The sequence below is a fragment of the Heterodontus francisci genome, chromosome 32 (genome assembly GCF_036365525.1).
Source record: "Heterodontus francisci isolate sHetFra1 chromosome 32, sHetFra1.hap1, whole genome shotgun sequence".
Taxonomy (NCBI): Eukaryota; Metazoa; Chordata; class Chondrichthyes; order Heterodontiformes; family Heterodontidae; genus Heterodontus; species Heterodontus francisci.
In genome coordinates this window covers 53,430,661-53,453,733 of record NC_090402.1, presented here as the reverse complement: position 1 = coordinate 53,453,733, position 23,073 = coordinate 53,430,661, and the positions used below count along the sequence as shown (strand labels likewise).

Sequence of the window (23,073 nt, the reverse complement as noted above, 5' to 3'; positions counted from 1 at the left end):
GGGCGACCCCTTATTTTTAAACAGTGACCCCTAGTTCTAGATTTCCTCCACAAGAGGAAACAACCTTTCCACATCCACCCTGTCAAGACCCCTCAAAATCTTATGTTTCAATCAAGTCACCTCTTACTCTTCTAAACTCCAGCAGATACAAGCCTAGCCTGTCCAACCTTTCCTCAAGAAAACCCACCCATTCTAGGTATTAGTCTGGTAAACCTTCTCTGAACTGCGTCCAACAAATTTGCATCCTTCCTTAAATGCGACCAATACTGTACACAGTACTCCAGATGTGGTCTCACCAATGCCCTGTATAGCTGAAGCATAACCTCCCTGCTTTTGTATTCAATTCCCCTTGTAATAAATAACATTTTATTAACTTTCCTAATTACTTGCTGTTCTTGCACGCTAACCTTTTGCGATTCATGCACTAGGACACCCAGTTCCCTCTGCATCTCAGAGCTCTGCAATCTCACCACTTAGTTCATATGCTTTTTTTTATCCTTCCTGCCAAAATGAACAATTTCACGCTTCCCCACATTATACTCCATTTGCCAGCTCTTTGCCCACTCACTTAACCTATCTATATCTCTTTGTAGCCTCCTTATGTCCTCTTCACAACTTACTTTCAACCTATCTCTGTGTCATCAGCAAATTTAGCAACCATACCTACGGACCCTTCATCCAAGTTATTTATATAAATTGTAAAAAGTTGAGGCTGATCCCTGTGGCACACCACTCATTACATCTTGTCAACCAGAAAATGACCCATTTATGCCTATTGTTTCCTGTTAGCTAGCCAATCTTCTATCTATGCCAAAATGTTCGCCCTCACCATGAGCTTTTATTTTCTGCAATAATCTTTGATATGGTGCCTTATCAAATGCATTCTGGAAATCTAAGTACAGTACATCCACCAGTTCCCCTTTATCCACAGCACAAGTAACTCCCTCAAAGAACTGCAATAAATTGGTTAAACATGATTTCCCTTTCACAAAGGCATGCTGACTGTGCCTGCTTACCTTGAATTTTTCTAAGTGCCCTGCTATAATGTCTTTAACAGCTTCTAATATTTTCCCTAAGACAGATGTTAACACTAACTCGCCTGTAGTTTCCTGCTTTCTGTGTCCCTTTTTGAATAAAGGAGTTACATTGGCTATTTTCCAATCTAATAGAACCTTCCCCGAATCTAGGGAATTTTGGAAAATCAAAACCAACGCATCAACTGTCTCACTAGCCACTTCTTTTAACATCGTAGGACGAAGTCCATCAGGACCCGGGGACTTGTCAGCCTGCAGCTCTAACAATTTGCTTAGTATCACTTCCCTGGTGATTGTAACTTTCTTGAGTTTCTCCCTCCCTTCCATCTCCTGATTTACAGTTATTTCTGGGATGTTACTTGTATCCTGTATGGTGAAGACTGATGCAAAATACCTGTTCAATTCATCTGCCATCTCCTAATTTTCCCTTCTTAATTCCCCAGACTCACTTTCTATTGGACTAACGCTCACTGTTAACTCTGTTTTAAAGATCTATAGAAACTCTTACTATCTGTCTTTATATTTCTCGCCAGCTTTCTTTTGTACTCTGATTTTTCGCTCCTTATTAATCTGTTAGTCGTTCTTTGCTTTTTATATTGTCTAATCTTCTGGCCTGCCACCCATCTTTGTGCAATTCATATGCTTTTTCCTTAAGTTTGCTACTATCTTTATCTTTTTTAGTTAACCATGGATGGTGGGTCCTCCCCTTGGAATTTTTCTTATTGGAATTATTCTATTCTGTGCATTCTGAAATATCCTCTTAAATGTCTTCCACTGCATATCTTTTGACCTATCCCTTAACCTGATTTTCCAGTTCACTTTAGCTAGCTCTGCTTTCATGCCCTCATAATTACCCTTATTTAAGTTTAAAAACTAGTCTTAGACCCAATCTTCTCTCCCTTGAACTGAATGTAAAATTCAATCATATTATGATCGCTGCTAACTAGGGGTACTTCACTATCAGGTCATTAATTAATCCTATCTCATTGCACAATACCAGGTCTCGTATAGCCTACTCTGTGGTTAGTTGCAGAACGTGCTGTTCTAAGAAACTATCCCAAAAACATTCTATGAACTCCTTATCTAGGCTATCTTTGCCCATTTGATTTTTCCAATCTCTATATATAGATTAAAATCCCCCATGATTATCGCCGTACCTTTCTGACGAGCACCCATTATTTCTTCCTTTTATACCTGTCCAACTGTGTGGTTACTATTGGGGCCTGTATACCACTCCCACAAGTGACTTCTTGCCTTTATCGTTTCTCATGCTGACCCAAACCGCTTCTACATCCTGGTTTCCTGAACTTGGGTCATCCTAATACCATCATTAATTAACAGAGCCACCCCTCCACCTTTTCCTAGCTTCCTGTCCTTCCTAAATGTCATGTACCCTCCAATATTCAGGTCCCAATCTATGCCATCCTGCAGCCATGTCTCTGTAATAGCTATCAGATCATACTTATTCATTTCTATTTGCACTATTAGTTCATCTGTTTAGAGTGCTATATGCATTCAGATACAGAGCCTTTAGTTTTGTGCGTTTATTATTTTTGTAATCTCACCTTGCCTGCTGATTTACTCTTAGATTTGTAATCACTGTCCCTTCTTGTCACGGTTTGTTTATCTTTTCCCATTTTAATACTTTTCTCTCTTGCGTTGTCTCTACTCTTTAATTTACCAAATCTTCCCAAATTTGATCCCTTGCCCCCACTCATTTAAAACCCTCTCTATCTCCCTAATTATGCAACTGTCTAGGACACCAGTCCCAGCACGGTTCAGGTGTAGACCATCCCAACGGTACAGCCCCCACTTTTTCCAGACTGGTGCCAGTGCCCCATGAACTGGAACCTGCTTCTACCACACCAGTCTTTGAGCCACGCATTAGTTTCTCTAATCTTCTTTGCCCTTCTCTAATTTGCATGTGACACAGGTAATAATACAGACTATGCAGAACCTCTTTCCTTGTCGTACTTATGTCTTTGGTACCTATATGGACCACGATGACTGGATCCTCCCCCCTCTCACTGTAAGTTCCTCTCCAGCCCTGGGCAGATATACCGAACCCTGGCACCGGGCAGGCAACACAGCCTTCTGGACTCTCGTTCTTTGTTGCAGAGAACAGTATCAATCCCCCTCACTATACTGTCTCCTAACACCACTACTTTCCTTGTTGCTCCCCCCCACTTGAACAGCTTCCTGTACCATGGTGGTGTGGTCAGTCTGCTCATCCACGCTACAGCCTTTGCTCTTGTCCACACAAGATGCAAGAACCTCAAACTTGTTGCTCAATTGCAAAGGCTGAGCCTCCTCCGCTCCTACCTTCTTGATCCCCTTACCTGCCTGATTCGCAGTCACACCCTCCTGTCCCTGACCACTGACCAAAACATTTGACCCTATCCAGGGTGTGATTTCCTTCTGGAACAAAGTGTTCAGGTGACTTTCCCCCTCCCTGATGCATTACAGTGGCTGCAGCTTGGCATCCACCTCAATGACTTTGAGCCGAAGCTCCTCAAGCCACAGCCACTATAAACATGATTGTCATGGATTACTGTGGCATCCAGGAGCTCCTACATACTGCAGCTATGACACATTACCTGTCCTGCCGTCTTTATTGTGTTAATTTAATTAGATTTATTTTCTCTTGATTTATAGTTCCCCTGCTTACTGAACTTCCTCAACAAACTCCCTTCTTCACACACTGTGTCCTCCAGCAGCACTCTGTGCAGACAAGCAGCACTGAGTCCCCTGAATTTATACTCCCTGAAAACAATGATGTCAGCTTTGTTAGAGCTCAGAAACCAGTTTAAGCTAGCTACCTAATTAACTAGCCACAGCTACTCGGAGCTTGTATGCCCCTTTTTAAAGCTAAACCTAACTCGCCTCTTAAACAGTGATTTCAATTAATTATTAAATGTAAACAAAACAATAATTAGACTTTAGAGAGATTTACCCTTAAAATCCGTTCACTTACCAAACTCCATTCTTCACAGTGCCCTCCAGCAGCACTCAGTGTGGACAGTACAGTTCCATACAATGACAGTGACTGGGGAGGAAAATCACAAGCAACGGAGCAAGTTGTTACTGAGGGAAGAAGGTGGCAAGGCAAGTGGTTGCTATCGGAGGGATTGATAACCTATTTCTGTAGCTTGTCTATTGCGGTAGCTATTTCTGAATGGTCATTTGCCTCCTAAATGCCAGGTTTGGGACATTCTGGAGTGTTTGGGGAAGATAGAACGAGCAGTCTGATGTCATGGTTCATAGTGGAACTGAAGGGTTGGCGATTGGCAGGGGTGGGGAAGGGAGGCCCGAGGAGCAGAACAGAAAGATTGTAGTCATAGGGAGTTGATGGGTCGGGGGAGAGATAGAATCCATGCTGTTGTGACAGGGAGTTCAGAACCCTACATGGTGCAAAGGTAAAGGATATCTTGGAGAAACTGAAGAGGAACTCTGAAAAGGAGGGTGAAGATCCAGTTATAGTGGTTCATGCTGGGACTATTGACATAGGGAGGAAAAAGAAAAAGGATCTGCAAAGGGAGTATCAGAATTTGGAAATTAATTTTTTTTAAAAGACCTCACTAGTTGTGCTAATTGGCGTCGGGATAGGAAGATCAGAAAAGTGAATGTGGTTGAATGGTGTGGGAAGGAGGGATTCCATTTCATGGGACACTGCCCCCTATACTGTGCTAGGAAGGAGCTGTACAGCTGGGACTAAGGTCCTCGCCAAAAAGATAACTAAGGCTGTAAATAAGACTGAACCAATACCTGAGGAGTGGTGGGAGCTGCTAGAAATTACAGAAACCTTCACTTGGAGTTGTGAATCTTTGAAATTCTCTACTCTAGCAGGCTGTGGATGGTCAGTCATTGCTTCCAGTCTTGAATGTACTCAATAGATTTTTGAGCTTTTAGGGAATTGAGATATGGCGATCGGGCAGGAAAGTGGAGTGATGGTTGCGGATCAGCCGTGATCTTGTTGAATGATGGAGCAGGTTTGAGGGGCTATCTGGCCTCCACCTGTTCCTAGTTCTTATCTTCTAACAATAAAAGAATCAGAGAAAGAGTGAAGGACAGACTAAAGGAAAGATTACAGATACACAACTGGCCGGAGATTGGATAAAGACAGAGGGAGATAAATAATAAATAAAAACAATTTAACTTGTTGGTACAACATTGTATGTAGTATTCAAATCAAATCAAAATGGATGAACTGGTGGCAATGATTTGTAGAAGGGGGATCTGGATATAGTAGGAATGACTGAAACCTAGCTGCATAGAGAAAGATCAAATTATCATGGAATATAAAGAATAATAAAGTGTACTGTAGACACAAAAAGCAAAAGGGAAATTAAAGTAAGGATACAGCTGCTAAATAATGAGCAATACAAACTCACAGGTAATGACAGGGAAAAGGCAGAGTGTTGATTAACTACGTCACCTCAGTTTTTGCTAACAAAGATAATGAAATAGACACTTCACAAATCATATTTTGGTTCCCAAACATATTTTGGTTGAATGATGTCTTTTTGAATGAATTAGTAATCATGGAGCCCTGTCTAAATTAGACAATATGAATTTCATAATATGAAAGTGCAACCTGTAAAGAGTGATGCTTTTAAGAAAACCATGGCAGTTGGTGGAATTTAAATTCAATTAATTAATTAATTAATCTGTAATAAAAAGCTAGTATCAGTAATGGTGATCATGAAACTATCGGATTGTTGTGAAAACCCATCTAGTTTGCTAATGTCCTTGAGGGGAGGAAATCTGTCATCCTTACCTGGTCTGGCCTACATGTGACTGCCGACCCATAGCAATGTGGTTGACTCTTTAAGATCCTTTGAAATGGCCTAGCAAGCCACTCAGTTGTACCAAACTGCTACAGAAAAGTTGAAAAAGATGAACACTGGTTGGACCGCCCACCACTGGCAATGATAAAGACACAGGCTTGAATTTGCCCTTTTTGTGTACAGGACATGCTTGGGCAATTTTCCACCTTGCTGGGTAGATGCCAGTGTTGTAGCTATACTGGAACAGCTTGGCTAGGGACGTGGTAGTTCTGGAGCACAAGTCTTCAGTACTGTTGCTGGAATATTGTTAGGGCCCATAGCCTTTGCAGTATCCAGTGCCTTCAGCTGTTTCTTGATATCACGTGAAGTGAATCGGATTGGCCGAAGACTGGCATCCATGATGCTGGGAACCACAGGAGGAGGCTGAGATGGATCATCCGCTTGGCACTTCTGGCTGAAGATTGTTGCAAATGCTTCAGCCTCGTCTTTTGCACTGATGCGCTGGGCACCCCCATCATTTGTGGAGCCACTTCCTCCAGTTAGTTGTTTCGTTGTCCATCACCATTCACAACTTGATGTGGCAGGACTGCAGAGCTTAGATCTGATCCGTTGGTTGTGGAATCGCTTAGCCCTGTCTATCAGACAATTCGATTCACTCCACGTGATATCAAGAAATGGCTGAAGGCACTGGATACAGAAATACCTATGGACCCTCACAACATCCCAGATGTAGTCCTGAAGACTTGCTCCCGAACTAGCTGCGGCCCTAGCCAGGTTGTTCCAGTACAGCTACAACACAAGCATCTACCCTACAATGATTGGGAAAATACATCAAAAGGTATGTCAGTACATAGGCAATGGATAGTCTTTAAAGAATTATTACATAGTTTGCAGCAACTATACATTCCTTTAAGGCACAAAAACCCCAAAAGAAAAGGTAGTCCACTGTGGCTAACAAAGGAGGTTAAGGATTGTATAAGATTAAAAGAAAAGGCCTATAAGGATGCCAGAAATAGTAGTAAACCTGAGGATTGGGAGGATTTTAGAATACCGCAAGGGAGGATCAAGAAACTGATAAAGAAGGAGAGAAAGCGAACATGCAGATGCAGCAAGCAATTAGGAAGGGTAATAGTATGTTGGCCTTCATTGCAAAAGGATTTGAATACAGGAGTAGCGAAGTCTTGCTTCAATTGTACAGAACCTTGGTTAGACCGCACCTGGAGTACTGTTTACAGTTTTGGTCCCCTTACCCTAGGAAGGATATTATTGCCATAGAGAGAGTCCAATGAATGTTCATCAGACTTGTTCCCAGGATGGTGGAATCTCCTATGAAGAGAGATTGGGGAAACTGGGCCTGTATTCTCTAGAGTTTTGAAGAATGAGAGGTGATCTCATTGAAACCTACAAAATACTTAAAGCGATAGACAGAGTAAATGCAGGTTTGATGTTTCCCCTAGTTGGGGAGTCTAGAATCCTGGGACACAATTTCACAATAAGGGGGAAGCCACCGAGGACCGAGCTGAGGAGAAATTTCTTTACTCAGAGGGTTGTGAATCTTTGGAATTCTCTACCCCAGAGGGCTGTGGAAGCTCAGTCATTGAGTATGTTGAAAGCAGAGATTGACAGATTTCGAAATACATAAAGGGATATGGGGATAGTGTCGGGAAAAGGCATTGAAGTGGATGATCAGCCATGATCGTATTGAATGGCAGAGCAGGCTCGATGGGCTGAATGGCCTAATCCTGCTTCTATGTTCCTATGTTCCTGATGTGAAAAAACTGCCCAGGTATCACTGCCTAATCAGTCTACTCAATTTTCAGCGAAGTGATGGAAGGTGTCACTGACAGTGCTATCAAGCGGCACTTACTCAGCAATAACCTGTTCACCAATGCTGAGTTTGGGTTCTCCAGACCTCATTACAGCCTTGTTCCAAACATGGACAAAAGAGCTGAGGTGACAGTGACTACCATTGCTGAATCCCCCACCATCAACATCCTAGGGGTCACCATTGACCAGAAGCTTAACTGTGGCTACAAGAGTAGGCCAGAGACTGGGAATTCTGCAAAGAGTAACTCACCTCCTGACTCCCCAAAGCCTGTCCACCATCTACAAGGCACGAGTCAGGAGTGATGGAATACATAGGAACAGGCCATTCAGCCCGTCGAGCCTGCTCCTACATTCAATTAGATCATGGCTGATCATTCCCTTAACGCTACTTTCCCACACTATCCCCATATCCCTTGACGTCATTAGTAACCAGATATCTATTGATTTCTGTCTTGAACATGCTCAATGATTGAGCTTCCACAGCCTTCTTGGGTAGAGAATTCCAAAGATCCACCACCCTCTAAATGAAGAAATTCCTCCCCATCCCAGTCTTAAATGGTCTACCCCTTATTATGAGTCTATGTCCCTTGGTTCTAGACTCACCAGCTAGCAGAAACATCCTATCTACATTCACCCCTATCATGCCCTGTAAGAATTTTGTAAGTTTCAATGAGATCACCTCTCATTCTTCGGAACTCTAGAGCACACAATCCCAGTTTCTACAATCTCTTCTCATAAGACAATCCTGCCATCCCAGGGATTAGTCTGGTGAACCTCCGTTGCACTCCTTCTATCCTTCCTTAGATGAGGAGACCAAAAACTGTACATAATACTCCAGGTGCGGTCTCAACAAGGATCTATATAATTGCAGCAAGACTTCCTTACTACTGTAATCAAAACCCTTGTCTGGATGAGTGAAGCTCCAACAATACTCAAGAGACATGACACCATCCAGGACAAAGCAATCTGCTTGATCGGCACCCCATCTATCACCTTCAACATTCACTCCCTCTATCGCGGGCGCACAGTGGCAGCAGTGTGTACCATCTACAAGATACACTGCAGCATCTCGCCAAGGCTTCTTCGACAGCACCTTCCAAACCTGCGACATCCACCACCTAGAAGGACAAGGGCAGCAATCACATGGGAACACCACCACCTGCAAGTTCCCCTCCATGTCACATACCATCCTGACTTGGAACTATATCGCCGTTCCTTCACTGTCACTGGGTCAATATCTTGGAACGCCCTTCTTAACAGCTCTGTGGGTGTACCTACACCAGATGAATGCAGCAATTCAAGAAGGCAGCTGACCACCACCTTCTCAAGAGTAATTAGGGATGGGCAATAAATGCTGGCCTTGCCAGTGATGCTCACAACTCATGAACGAATAAAAAAAAACATGGTAGGCTCATGACAAAGGTTAGGACATGTGGTGCCAAAATAGGTTGAATGAAATGATTGAATGAATAGCTGAATGGTTAGCAGGTTCATTAACAAATAGAAAGCAGAGAGTAGAGGTAAAGGGTAGATGTACAGATTGAGGGAAGGTAGAAAGTGGTGTTCCTCAAGTACCAGTGCTGAAATCACTGTTATTCATTAATGATTTGGATTGAGGAATAAGTAACTCAATATGAAAATGATACCAAACTGGACGTATAGCTAACTCTGAAGAGGAAAGCAATATAATAAAAGGCATAGAAAACATGCAGACCAGGTTGTTAATAGACAAATGAAAATTTAACATAGATAAATGTGAGTTGATGCATTTTGGTAGGAAAAATAGAAACATCTATTTGCGGCACAGTGGCGCAGTGGTTAGCACCGCAGCCTCACAGCACCAGCGACCCGGGTTTAGTTCTGGGTCCTGCCTGTGCGGAGTTTGCAAGTTCTCCCTGTGATCGCATGGGTTTCTGCCGGGTGCTCCGGTTTCCTCCCACAGCCAAAGACTTGCAAGTTGATAGGTAAATTGGCCATTGTAAATTGCCCCTAGTGTAGGTAGGTGGTAGGAGAATGATGGGGATGTGGTAGGGAATATGGGATTAATGTAGGATTAGTATAAATGGGTGATTGTGGGTCGGCACAGACTCGGTGGGCCGAAGGGCCTGTTTCAGTGTTGTACCTCTAAATAAATAATTACTAATTAATCCTTTAGGGAAATGAGAAATTTCTTTACAGGAAGTGGTTGAGGCAAATAGCAAAGGTTGAACAAGCTGAGGCTCTTTTCTTAGGAAAAGAGAAGGCTGTGGGATGACCTGGTACAGGTCTTTATGACTATGATAGGGTTTGATAGGGTAGTTGTAGAGAAGATTGTTCCACTTGTGGAGGAGTCCAAAAATAGTCACTAATAACTTCAACAGGGAATTCAGGAGAACCTTCAACTTCTTCATTCAGTGAGAGTGTAGAACTCACTACCACAAGGAGTAGTTGAGACGAAAAGTATAGATTCATTTAAAGGGCAGCTCAATGTGTACATGAGGGAGCCAGGAATAGAATGATAAGCTGATAGGATGAGATGAACAATAGGAGGAGGCTCTTGCGGAGCACAAATGAGACTGACATTGCCCACAAGCAATGTTATCCACAACTGATGCTCCGTGATTGATGTGACCCATGATTGTTCCCCACGTTCATTTCCCACAGCCTGTGACTGATGCTGCTCCCAGCTGAAGTCCCCCATGACTGATGCTTCACCTAACTGATGATGTCCGTGACTGATGGTTCACATAATTGACGATACCTGTGGGTGATGTTTCCCCTTACCAAGACTGGGTTCAGCATTTTATTTACTAATATTATTTGATTAAACTTTCTTTTTTAAAAATATGGTTGAAGTGTCAATCTCTGTCTCAAAGCATGCTCTGTATCTGAGATCTCAGCTTCCCTATCAGAGGAAGCACTGAGTGCAAAGCAGGACACTTGCAAGCAGTGAAGGAGCAGAGAGGCAGTGCTCACCTCTGACCTCTCCTGATTATTCAGTCAATCACTGCAGCAGCAGAGGCCTAGTGGCAGGTGGTTTCGTCATGATGACTGGGCAGCTAAACAAGTAAAACCTGCCCCCACACAAGAGAAATATACAAATATATTTTTATAAATGCACCAAGTAGTCAGAATGAATAACTGTTTATTGAGTGATTATATTTAAATGCCACACCCTCTGTACACATATCCTCATGTCACATCCTCTGCATACATATCCTAATGTTAATCAATGTAACCAAGCTATAGAAGTAATTGACAATACAAAGTTTTGTAAAGTTCTAGTGGAGGTCTATAAGTCTTGTGTTTCCTTGGATCCTCTTTGTTGTCCTGTTTAAGAATGTCAGGTTTGGGAGTACACGGAGTTCCCGATAGTAGAATATAATCTGCAGTGAGAGTATCAGGAGAGAGGAGAAAGCCTTTGCTTAGAGTGGGGGCCTTATGGCTCAGTAGGTAAGTGCATCGCCCAGTGTAGTACTGAGCCACACAGAGTCGCAAATTCCCAGCTTCAATCCTCGCTATTCGCTGAGCTAACTGATTTCAGGCAGGGTACCAGTTGAGTTATAATAAATGGTCTTGGGAAATACAATCAAGGGGGGAATCACATCCAATCACAAGCCTATCATTACTAAAGGTCCAAATTCATGTTAAGACAACATGGACTGTGCAGCTCAGCCCCCATTCTGGACTATGATCTCATCAGGAGCCAGGGCTATGATTCCGTCATCAGGTCATGCCGTTCATTGTTGTCAATAACCACAGCAGGATTTATTTCCCTGATGAAATTCTCAACTCCTTGTTAATAAGTAACCTGAAAGCTGGATGCAGTTGTTGACTAGACATTGAGTGTCCTTGGAAAGGTTCATTGGAAATGAGAGCACAGGTGCCAGCGTGGGGCAGAGGCCGGAAAACAGTCATCTCCAATATGCTCCAGGAGCACGTGGAAAGAACTTCAGCAGTTGGTCGGTTGTCACAGTCGCCCAACAACGTGTGGTAGATATGGAGAGACCAGAGATTCCTCAGGATTGAATCAGTCACCACTAAATTAGCTGGGAGAGAGAGAGAGAGAAAGAACATTAGAATGAACTAGCAGATCTCCTATGGCATTGCTCACAATCAATGGAATCTTTTTGGGGTTGGGGGAGGGGAGGATGCAGGCCATCACTGACAACATCTGGAAAGGAGTTTGTGATGCACAATGAAGTGCTTTTTGATTGGTTGTTGGAAAATAAATAAAGGGATGAAGTTGCATTTCTATAGCACCTTTCATGGCCTCAGGACTTTCCAGAACGCTTTACAGCCATGAAGTAACTTTGAAGTGTAGTCATTGTTGCACTGTAGGAAATATGGCAGCCAATTTGTACACAGCAAGATCCCACAAACAGCAATGTGATAATGAGCAGTCAATCTGCTTGTGATGTCGGTTTAGGGATAAATACTGACCACGACACTGTGGAAAAGGCCAGAAGACTAGTTTCCCTAAAGGGACTTTCAAATTAAAAGACAGAAACGTTATGGCCCTCAAGGAGGCCATTTGGCCTATAGTGTGTGTGCCAGCTGAATTACACTGAATTTATCCCAGTTAATATCAGGGTATTTGAAATTCCCCACTATTACTGACCGATTGTTTTTGCATTTCTCAGCAATTTGCCTCCATATTTGCTTTTCTTCAGTAGAAGAAGGGTCTATAGTATATTGCCAGCAGTGTGATTGCTCATTTATTGTTCCTCATTCAACACATATAACCTCATTTGATAATCCTTCCAGTATATCATCCCTCCTCACAGCTTTGATTGTTTCTTTAACTAATATTGTGAATCTCCCTTTCTCTCCTGTCTGAGACACCCTGTAACAGTAATAAAAACAGAAAGTGCTGGAAGTACACAGCAGGTCTGGCAGTATCTGTGGAGAGAGAAACAGAGTTAACATTTCAGATCAGTGACCTTTCATCAGTAACAGGAATGTTGAGCTGCCATTCCTTTAGCCAGGATATCATACTTTCAAATGTCTATGCATGCCCTCAGCTCATCTGCCTTATTCACTAGACTCCTTACATTGAAGTATATACCACTAATCACTGAACAACTCTTTTGTTGTCTATTTTATATCCTTTGTTTTTCTTTCCTTCCATACTTGCTTACTTATTTCCTGCCTTCCAGTACCAGCTTTGCTTCTCTCACTTCTGAATCTACACCCAGGTTCCCATCCTCCTCTCAAGCCAGTTTAAACCCTCCCCAGCACTAGCAGATGTCCTCCTTCCCCCACCCCACAGTACTGGTCCCGGTTCTGTTGAGGTGCAACCTAGAGTCATCGGATTATACAGCACAGAAAACAGGCCCTTCGGCCCATCGTGTCCATGCCAGCCATCAAGCACCTATCTATGCCAATCCCATTTTCCAGCACTTGGCCCGTAGCCTTGTATGCTATGGCCTTTCGAGTGCTCATGTAAATACTTCTTAAATGTTGTGAGGGTTCCTGCCTCCACCACCTTTTCAGGTAGTGTGTTCCAGATTCCAACCACCCTCTGGGTGAAAAAATCTTTCCTCAAATCCCCTCTAAACCTCCTGCCCCTTACCTTATATCTATGCCCCCTGGTTATTGATCCCTCTGCTAAGGGAAAAAGTTTCTTCCTATCTACCCTATCTATGCGCCTAATAATTTTGTATACCTCAATCATATCCCCCCTCAGCCTTCTCTGCTGTAAGGAAAACAACCCTAGCCTATCCAGTCTCTCCTGATAGCTGAAATGCTCCAGCCCAGGCAACATCCTGGTGAATCTCCTCTGCACCCTCTCCATTGCAATCACACCCTTCCTATAGTGTGGTGACCAGAACTGCACACAGTTCTCTAGCTGTGGCCTAATTAGCATTTTATACAGCTCCATCATAACCTCCCTGCTCTTTTATTCTATGCCTTGGCTAATAAAGGAAAGTAACCCATATGCCTTCCGAACCACCTTAACTACCTATGCTGCTGCCTTCAGTGATCTAAGGACAAGTACACCAAGGTCCTTCTGACCCTCTGTACTTCCTAGGGTCCTACCACCCATTGCATATTCCCTTGCCTTGTTATTCCTCCCAAAATGCATCACCTCACACTTCTCAGGATTAAATTCAATTTGCCATAGCTCCGCCCATCTGACCAGCCCATCGATATCGTCCTGTAATCTAAAGTTTTTCTCCTCACTATTTATGACACCACCAATTTTCGTGTCATCTGTGAACTTACTGATCATACCTCCTAAATCATTAATGTACACTAAAAACAGCAAGAGTCCCAGCACAGATCCCTGCGGTACACCACTGGTCACAGGCTTCCAATCGCAAAAACAATCCTTGACCATTACCTGCTGCCTCCTGCCACTAAGCCAATTTTGGGTCCAATTTGCTAAATTGCCCTGGATCCCATGAGCTCTTACCTTCTTAACCAATCTCCCATGCGGGACCTTATCAAAAGCCTTACTGAAGTCCATGTAGACGATATCAACTGCTTTACCCTCATCTACACATCTAGTCACCGCCTTGAAAAATTCAATCAAGTTAGTTAGAGACTATCTCCCCCTGACAAAGCCATGCTGACTGTCCCTGATTAATCCCTGCCTCTCCAAGTGGAGATTAATCCTGTCGCTCAGAATATTTTCCAATAGTTTCCCTACCACTGATGTTAGACTCAAATTACCGGGTTTATCCCTGCTACCCTTCTTGAATCATGGTACCACATTCGCTGTCCTCCGGTCCTCTGGCATCTCTCCTGTGACCAGAGAGGATTTGAAAATTTGTGTCAGATATCCTGTTATCTCCTCCCTTGCCTCACATAATAGCATGGGATGCATCTTATCTGGGTCTGGGATTTATCCACTTTTAAGCCCGCTGAAACCACTAATACCTCCTCCCTTTCAATGCTATTATGTTCAAGTATATCACAATTCCACTCCCTGATCTCTACAACTACATTGTCATTCTCCATAGTGAACACAGATAGAAAGTAATCATTTAATACCTCACCTATGTCCTCCGGCTCCACACACAGATTGCCACTTTGGTCCCTAATGGGCCCTATTCTTTTCCTGGTTATCCTCTTGCCCTTAATATACTTATAAAACGGTTTGGGATTTTCCTTTATCTTGTCCGCCAGTGTTTTTTCATGCCCCCTCTTCGCTCTCCTAATTACTTTTTTAAGTACCCCCTACACTTTCTATACTCCTGTAGTGTCTCCACTGTTTTCAGCGCTCTGAAACTGCCATAAACCTCCTTTTTTCCTGATCCAATCCTCTATATCCCTTGACATCCAGGGTTCCCTGGACTTATTGGTCCTACCCTTCACCTTTACGGGAACATGTTGGCCCTGAACTCTCACTATTTCCTTTTTGAATGACTCACACTGGTCTGATGTAGACTTTCCTACAAGTAGCTGCTCCCAGTCCACTTTGGCCAGATCCTGTTTTATCATATTGAAATCGGCCTTCCCCCAATTCAGTACCTTTATTTCCAGTTCATCTTTGTCCTTTTCCATAACTACCTTAAATCTTATAGAGTTATGGTCACTATCCCTGAAATTCTCCCACTGACACTTCTACCACTTGTCCAGCTTTATTTCTTAGGATTAGGTTCAGTACTGCCCCTTCTCTTGTAGGGCTTTCTCCGTGCTAGCTCAAAAAGCTCTCCTGTATGCATTTTAAGAATTCCGCCCCCTTTAAGTGTTTTGCACTGAGACTGTTCCAGTTGATATTGCGGAAGTTGAAATCCCCTACTATTATTACCCTATTATTTTTACACCTCTCTGAGATTTGCCTACATATCTGCTCCTCTATCTCTCCCTCACTGTTTGGAGGCCTGTAGTACACTCCCAGCCAAGTGATTGTCCCCTTTTTGTTTTTAAATTCTACCCATATGGCCTCATTTAAGGAACCTTCTGAGATATCATCCCTCCTTACTGCAGTAATTGACTCCTTGATCAACAGTGCAATGCCACCTCCTCTTTTACCTCCTCCCCTGTCACGCCTGAAGATTCTATACCCTGGAATATTAAGCTGCCAGTCCTGTCCCTCCCTCAACCATGTCTCTGTGATAGCAATAATATCATAATCCCATGTGTTAATCAACGCCCTCAATTCATCTGCCTTATTAGTAAGACTCCTTGCGTTAAAATAGATGGAATCCAGCCTGGCATTGTTCGCTTGTGCCTTAACAGGTCTATATTTGCTCTGCCTTCCAGACTGACTTAGTTTCTCTTCTATATTTGACTGTGCATCACCCCCTACTGTACCTCCACTCTATATCCCATCCCCCTGCCAAATTAGTTTAACCCCCCCCACCCCGCCACCCCGACAGCACTAGCAAACCTCCCAGCAAGGATGTTGGTCTCGTTCCGGTTCAGGTGCAACCCATCCAACTTGTACACGTCCTATCTTTGCCAGAAACAGACCAGTGATCCAGGAAACTAAAGCCCTCCCTCCTGCACCATGTCTTCAGCCACGCATTCATCTGCTCTATCCTCCTATTTCTATACTCACTAGCGGGTGACCCTGGGAGTAATCCGAAGATTACTACCTTTGAGGTCCTACTTTTTAATTTCTTTCCTACCTCCCTAAAATTCTGCCTGCAGGACCTCATCCCTCTTTCTACCTATGCCATTGGTACCAATGTGGACCACGACCTCTGGCTATTCACCCTCCTCCTTCAGAATGTTCTGCAGCCATTCAGTGACATCCTTGATCCTGGCACCAGGGGACAACATACCAATCTCGATCACATCTGTGGCCACAGAAATGTCTGCTGCTTCACCTAACTATAGAATCCCCCATCACTTGCTTTTCTGACCTTCTTCCTCCCTGACCTGTACAGCTGGGCCATCCATGTTGCCATTGGCTTGGCTCTGGCTGCACACCCCAGAAGAACCAGTATTCAAAACTGAATACTGGTTGGAGAATGAGATGCACTTAGGGAACTCCTGCATTACCTGCCTGGTTCTCCTTAACTGCCTGGTGTTCACCCATTCCCTCTTTGTCTGCACACCATTAAGCTGCAGGGTGTACCTACATCCCTTGGACTGCAGCGGTTCAAGAAGGCAGCTCAACACCACCTTCTCAAGGGCAATTAGGGATGGGCAACAAATGCTGCCCTCACCAGCGACACCCACAACCCACCAACAAATTTTAAAAAAAATCTCCAGAAACATGCTATCCACTAAAATCTCAACCTCGTGGATACACCGTGATGACTCCTGCTGCTGTTCTAGCTCTGAAACCAGAGCTCGAGCTCCTCCAGCTGATGACACTTCCTGCACATGTGGTTGTCCAGGACACAAGAAGCATCCACATGGCACAGAGGTGTGTATTTGATGGGACCGAAGTGCCCTGCCATGCCTCTATTTATTAGACAACCAGCTAAACTTAGCAGAAATAAACTGAAAACCTTTCCCTCATCTAGACAAAAACAACTCACCAAGTACTATTTAAGAAAGGATATACTGGCGTTGGAGGCAGTTCCAATAAGATTCACTGGGCTGATTCCTTGGATGAAGGAGTTGACTTATCGAGAATGGCTAAACAGGTTAGGCCTTTATTCATTAGAGTTTAGAAGAATGAGGGGTGATCTTATTGAAACTGACAAGATTCTGAGGGGGCTTGACAGGGTAGATGTTGAGAAGATGTTTCCACTAATGGGGGGATCTCGAACTAGGGGACATAGTTACAGAATAAGGTGACACTCATTTAAAACTGAGATGCGAAGGAATTTCTTCTCTCAGAGGGTAGTGAATGTCGGGAATTTTCTACTGCAGAAAGTTATGGAGGCTAGATCACTGAAAGTATTTAAAGAAGAGGTAGATAGATTTTTGAAATATCGCGGAGTTTAGGGCTATTCGGAGCTGGCACAAAAGAGGTGTTGCGGTCTGGGGCAGATCAGCCATGATCTTATTGAATGGCGGGGCAGGCTTGAGGGGCCAAATGGCCTACTCCTGCTCCTATTTCTTAAGTTCTATGTACTCACCAATCACCTTGATGTTGTTGATGTCCAGGTTCTCTGATTGAAGGCTATGTTTGTTAAAGAAATAAATTACTTACTGTTTACTCACCCTCCGATCTCCTCCTCCGTAGTTGCTGTGACGTCAATGTTGACGTCACTTTATCAGAATTCCAAGAATCCTCTGGTGTTTGTGCCTCCCTCGGTGCTCCGCACTGATTGGTTAAGGGAAAAGAAAATCGTGTACAGTGTAAAGTTGGCGGTCAATTTGTCTTCGCCCATTTCACACTACGGTCCAAGACCAATTTAATAACATAAGAAATAGGAGCAGGAGTAGACCATACGGCTCCACGACCTTGCTCAGCTATTTGTCACGCTCACACAAGGAGAAATTATGAACTATAAAATGAACTGATAAATTGAACTGAAAATAGACACTTTTTGCTGCAAAACAAGCTGGAATAAGAGGTCAGGTGACCTCTCCTGTACTGCAAATATACATGCTAACTGCTGGAATCCTGAACCAATTGTCATGTCTGATCAATTGTTGAAGAAAGCATTAGAAATGTAAATGGCCCATTCAATGTTAATGGCTACCCCTCTTCAACATGTTGGGCTAACAATAACTTTGCAGACATGGAGAGTTCAGACTCAAACTCAGGAAAAAGGGTGTGAAAAAACATCACTTTATCAAGATAGCATAGAGATGAGCAACATCCAAACCCATTGTCTAACAATGGCCACACCACCCAACACCATTTACAAAAACACAATGGGAAAGAAACTTCAGTCACCTGACAGAAACCACATCTCTGATAAGGAATTTTAATAAGTGACATTTTCTGGGCAGAAAAGCCAGAAAAGCCAGAGGGAAAAGAGACCCATCCCAGTAAGAAGAAGGACTCTGCTAAAATATCATCATTAAACCACTTAGAGGCAGAGACAAAATGTGACCTTGAAACTCCGTGCCTGAGAAATTGTAACAGGATTTTTGGCATTGAACTGTGACTGAGATTTAACCAAAGAAGTCTGCTACAAAGCATCTGTCCACCAGAAACTTTCAAAAGTTTAACTTCAGTGAACCAGGAAAAAGGAAAAATAGACCTTCACCATTTTTAAATCTTCCTCCTAGGGAAACAAACAAGGTTTCACAATGATTTTTTTTTTTTTAAAACCCATCATGCCGAAATGCATGTTATCATCTAATCTCTATCTTTTAGCGCGCGCATGTGTGTGTGTGTGTGTGTGTTGTTATGAATGACCGCTCAAATCAAAGCCCTCAATCAAAATATGTGATTCTGATTGTGGTGGGAGAAACACACTGTCAATTCAGTTCCGTCCCTCCACAGATCGCCTAACATATCACTTTAAACTTTCCAAAGAAAACCACAGCCAAATGGGAACATCTATGAACTCCCGAATGAGATGAATCAAACTGGGTATCTTTAAATCAAAAAATTGACTGTTTATTAGAGAAAACTAAATTCTTAAACACTACTAAGATATAAACAACGTTTAAAAAAAAGTAACAAAGTCCTTGCAGATTTACGCTCCTGCCAAGGTGGAATCTTCCAATGTGGAAGAGTCCAAGGTTGCTTGAAGTCCTCGCAGCTGTCCAATGGGGAAAAAAAGATTCCTCAACAGTAGGACAGTCAGTAGTCTAGTTCAGCAGTTGAGGTGTTACTCTTCTTCTCCAGCGATGAATTCAACAATTACAGCTCAACAGTTAAAGTAATTCATTATTTTCTTTTAAGAAATTAATCTGGCTTGATGCTTCTTTAAAATTTTGAGAGAGTATAATAAATAGGGTTTAAACAGACAGAGGGGGAGCTCTCCTATTTCCTTCAGTACATTCTGGCAGACAGTTTGTATCTATATCTGTCAAAAGCCAGTTTTTCATCTAGTTTCAAAAAATTAATCGCAACATTGTATATCTAACCTCAGTTTCTGAGTGGCTGTATCCAAGGCAACCAGGATTCATCCTTTGAAACTGGTTGGTTCCCTCTTCGTATAGTTGTATCCAATGGCAACCAGAATGCACCTTCTCAATAACTCCTGAGGCTTGCTTGTTATTAAAGCAGTACTGATCCTTTGCTGACTTAAAGACACACCGCATACTTCCCGAAAAAAAGATATCATGACAGTGTGTGCTTTTCTGTATGCATGTGAGAGCAGGTGAAGTTGTGAATATTTTTGAGTGTTGCATAATAAACATTTATCTTTCTTTAAAACTACAAGAAAACCCAGCATTTGTCCGTTTGTTGACCATTAAAATGCTCAGGTGATAAAACATATTGCTAATAAACACGCTGTCTTCGGTTAGTTGAGAGGTGAAAAAGGGAAAACCTCCCTGTAACAGATTGGGGCTCGTCCGGGATCTGGAACATTAGATTAAATGAGTGATTTGGAAACGGGAGGAAAATTGGTCCCTAAAATTGTGGGGGGAAAAATCAGCAAGTTTTCTCAAATTCATTTTTTCTCTACAGTGCTAAAACACTTCAGCCATGGCTGCATTTGATGCCAAAGTGACTGTAGAACAGGGAGAGTTATCATGTGGTGCATTAAATCTATTAAGTATTGAAGAGTTAAAAGCTAAAGCTACCCAAGTGGGAGTAACTTTAAGGCAAAAAACAAGGAAGCCTGAGATTCTTAAAAACACTAGCTAGCCATTTTAATATTGTCTCAGAAATGGAAGAGACAGCCATGGAACCTGAGACTGACGAAGTTATACTAGCTAGAATTAAAATGGAAAGAGTCTTGGAGTGCGGAGAATGGAATGAGAGTTGGAAATGCAGAGAGAAAAGGAAAGAGGAAAGGAAGATGCAGAGGGAGAGAGCGGCAAGAGAGTTTGAACTAGCTTGGGAAAGAATGAAATCACAAGGTGGGGTTAAACATATCCTAGAGAACCGCTTGTGACAATGCTGATTGTGAGGCTGTGCTATTGCAAGGAGAGAGGAGGTTGAAAGGATGTAGAAAGAAATCATTAAGAGATCGTGTCAGTTTGCTAACTCCCTTTTCCTGTACTTTATCTGCTGAACATTACCTTGTGATCCGGTTGCTGAGGGGTGATGGGCCTACCAGGCTTGACAGGAGGCTGGTGATGCTCACAGAAGATTGTTCCGTCAATGAAGTGGAAGCTGTCACCCGTCACCAGCCTGTTTCTGCAGGTAGCACAGGCAAAGCACTGTGGAGACAACAAGAGTGGGCAGGTTAGGGGGCCTCTCGGCCTCATGATAGGGTCAGTACCAGAGCTCAGACACTAATACAATACGCATCGCTCCCACCACTATCACTAACACAGCAATAGAAGAGAATGCGGTGAATTAACAAAAACAACTTGCATTTATATGGTGTTTTAACATAGGACAATGTCCCAAGGGTCTTCACAGCAGCACAATCAGCAACGTTTGACACCGAGCCAAAGAGGGAGACACTATGAAGGGTATCTAAAATCTTGGTCAAAGAAATGGGTTTTAAGAAGGGTCTCAAAGGAGAGAGAGGGAGGTGGAGAGGTTTAGGGAGGGAATTCTCAAGCATGGAGTTTAGCGGCAAATAGTGGGGCAAAGGGAGACGGGATGTACAAGAGGTTAGAGGAGTGCAGATTTCTTGGAGGGTTGTAGGGCTGGACAAGGTCACAAAGACAGGGAGGGGCAGGGCCGTGGAGGGATTTAAACACAAGAATTTTAAATGTGAAGTGTTGGTGGACCAGGAACCAATGTAGGTCAGAGAGCACAGGAGTGATGGGTGAATGGGAATTGCTGTAAGTAAGGATACAGGCAGAAATGAAGTTTATGGAGGATGCAAAGTGGGAGGCTGGCCAGGAGATTTTGGAATCATCGAATCTAGAGGTAACAAACGCATGGGTGAGGGTTTCAGCAGTAGATGAGTGAGGGCAGGGCAGAGATGGGCGAGGTGGGCATAGGTGGTCTTGAAGATGGAGTGCAAGTAGCTTTAACTAGTTTGGCGGTGACTATTCATGGGATGCAGAGCTTTAGATCATTTTTAAATTTTGTAAATGCCAATTGGACAGCTCCAACACTTGTCAGACACTTGGAGCTTCCTTTCAGAGAGTTAGATGAATGCTCACAGCCTCCACTGCTCATCATGGTTCTGAGCAGCTGTGGTTACCATTACGATGTCAGTACCAGCTGTGGCTTAGTGGGTAGCACTCTCATATCAGAAGGTTGTAAGTTCAAGTCGAACTCCAGAGACTTGAGCATAAACTCCAGGTTGACAATTTATTACAGTACTTAGGAACTGCTGCAGTGTCAGAGGTGCTGTCTCTCATATGAGATATTAAACCGAGACTCTGTCTGCCCTCTCACGTGGACATAAAAGATCCCTTGGCAATATTTAGAAGAGAAGCAGGGGAGTTCTCCCCAGTGTCCTGGGCAATGTTTATCCCTTGACCAACAACTCTAAAACAGATCATCTGGTCATTTATCTCATTGCTGTTTGTAGGAGCTTTTCTTGTGCAAATTGGCTGCTGTGTTTCCTACATTATGACAGTGCTTTTTGGGACATCCTAAGGTGCTATAGGAATGCAAATCTTCCTTCACCAGAACTTACACCAGGATTCACTGAGGGCTTTTGTCCAGAATTTCTTAATTGTAATTTATGTATCAACATTTCTTAAAAATGGTTTTTAAACTAAACTCAGGACGAGGAGCACAGAAGATTTTAAAACATGTTTCAATTTTAACAAAGCCAACAGAAACTATCAAAAAGCATCAGCAAAGTTTGCTCTGTTCAGTCCCATCGGTGTTTATGTGATCTCCAGACATTTCTTTACATGAAGCAACCAAATAAATGCAAAACAAGTATTAAAGCACTCAGTAATGATGTGAAACACAGTCATGAACAGTAAGACCACACACCAAGCCCACAGCCTGCTCCCCCTCATATCGGTCCTCATTACACTGAGTCTGTCATATCCCTGAGCGACCACGTTTCCAAATCAATGCTAGAAACTCCCTGAGTCACTCATACAGTAGATGCAATATGTTATGCTCATGAGCTGCATAGGAAGATCCCAAGTTTGATCTACATTGGATCAGCTGATCTCAGCCTGCACTTTGTTAGGTATTTGAACTGGCCTCAATACTCATGGTTTAGGCAGGGAGAAAATGAGCCAGCATCACCCTGGCCCATTCTTCAATCACCCCCAATGCCCCCTCTCATTCAATGGAAAGTGCAAGAGATGCAACACCTGCCCTTTTATCTCCTCCCTTTTCACTATTCAAGGCCCCAAATGTTAATTGTGTGATTATATTGTCATGCAAGGCCCCTACCTGCCAAGAATGAGGCACATCAATTTTGTCATGAACATTGGTTTTTAACTCTCGTTGGAGCGATGAAATGACTTGTTAAACAGATCAGCCGTAGCTGGAAAAAAACATTTACATACTAACAGACATCGAAGGTGAGGAAGCGCATTCCAAGGCCTGCCAAGGAGGATACAATCCACAAGGGCCAGGACTGGTT

The 23,073-nt window shown here is 43.1% G+C and overlaps 1 protein-coding gene across 1 annotated transcript in view; it reads right to left on the bottom strand.

The window, feature by feature from the left end:
* Positions 1–10,800: 10,800 nt before the first annotated feature.
* LOC137347518 (LIM domain transcription factor LMO4-A-like) overlaps positions 10,801–23,073 on the bottom strand; it is a 33,346-nt gene continuing 21,073 nt past the window's right edge. The window contains exons 4-5 of the mRNA XM_068011971.1: positions 20,633–20,773; positions 10,801–11,676 (exon numbers count right to left, since the gene is read on the bottom strand). Coding sequence (XP_067868072.1) covers positions 11,668–11,676; positions 20,633–20,773 — 150 coding nt within the window. The 3' untranslated portion in view covers positions 10,801–11,667. The remainder of the gene's footprint in view (positions 11,677–20,632; positions 20,774–23,073) is intronic.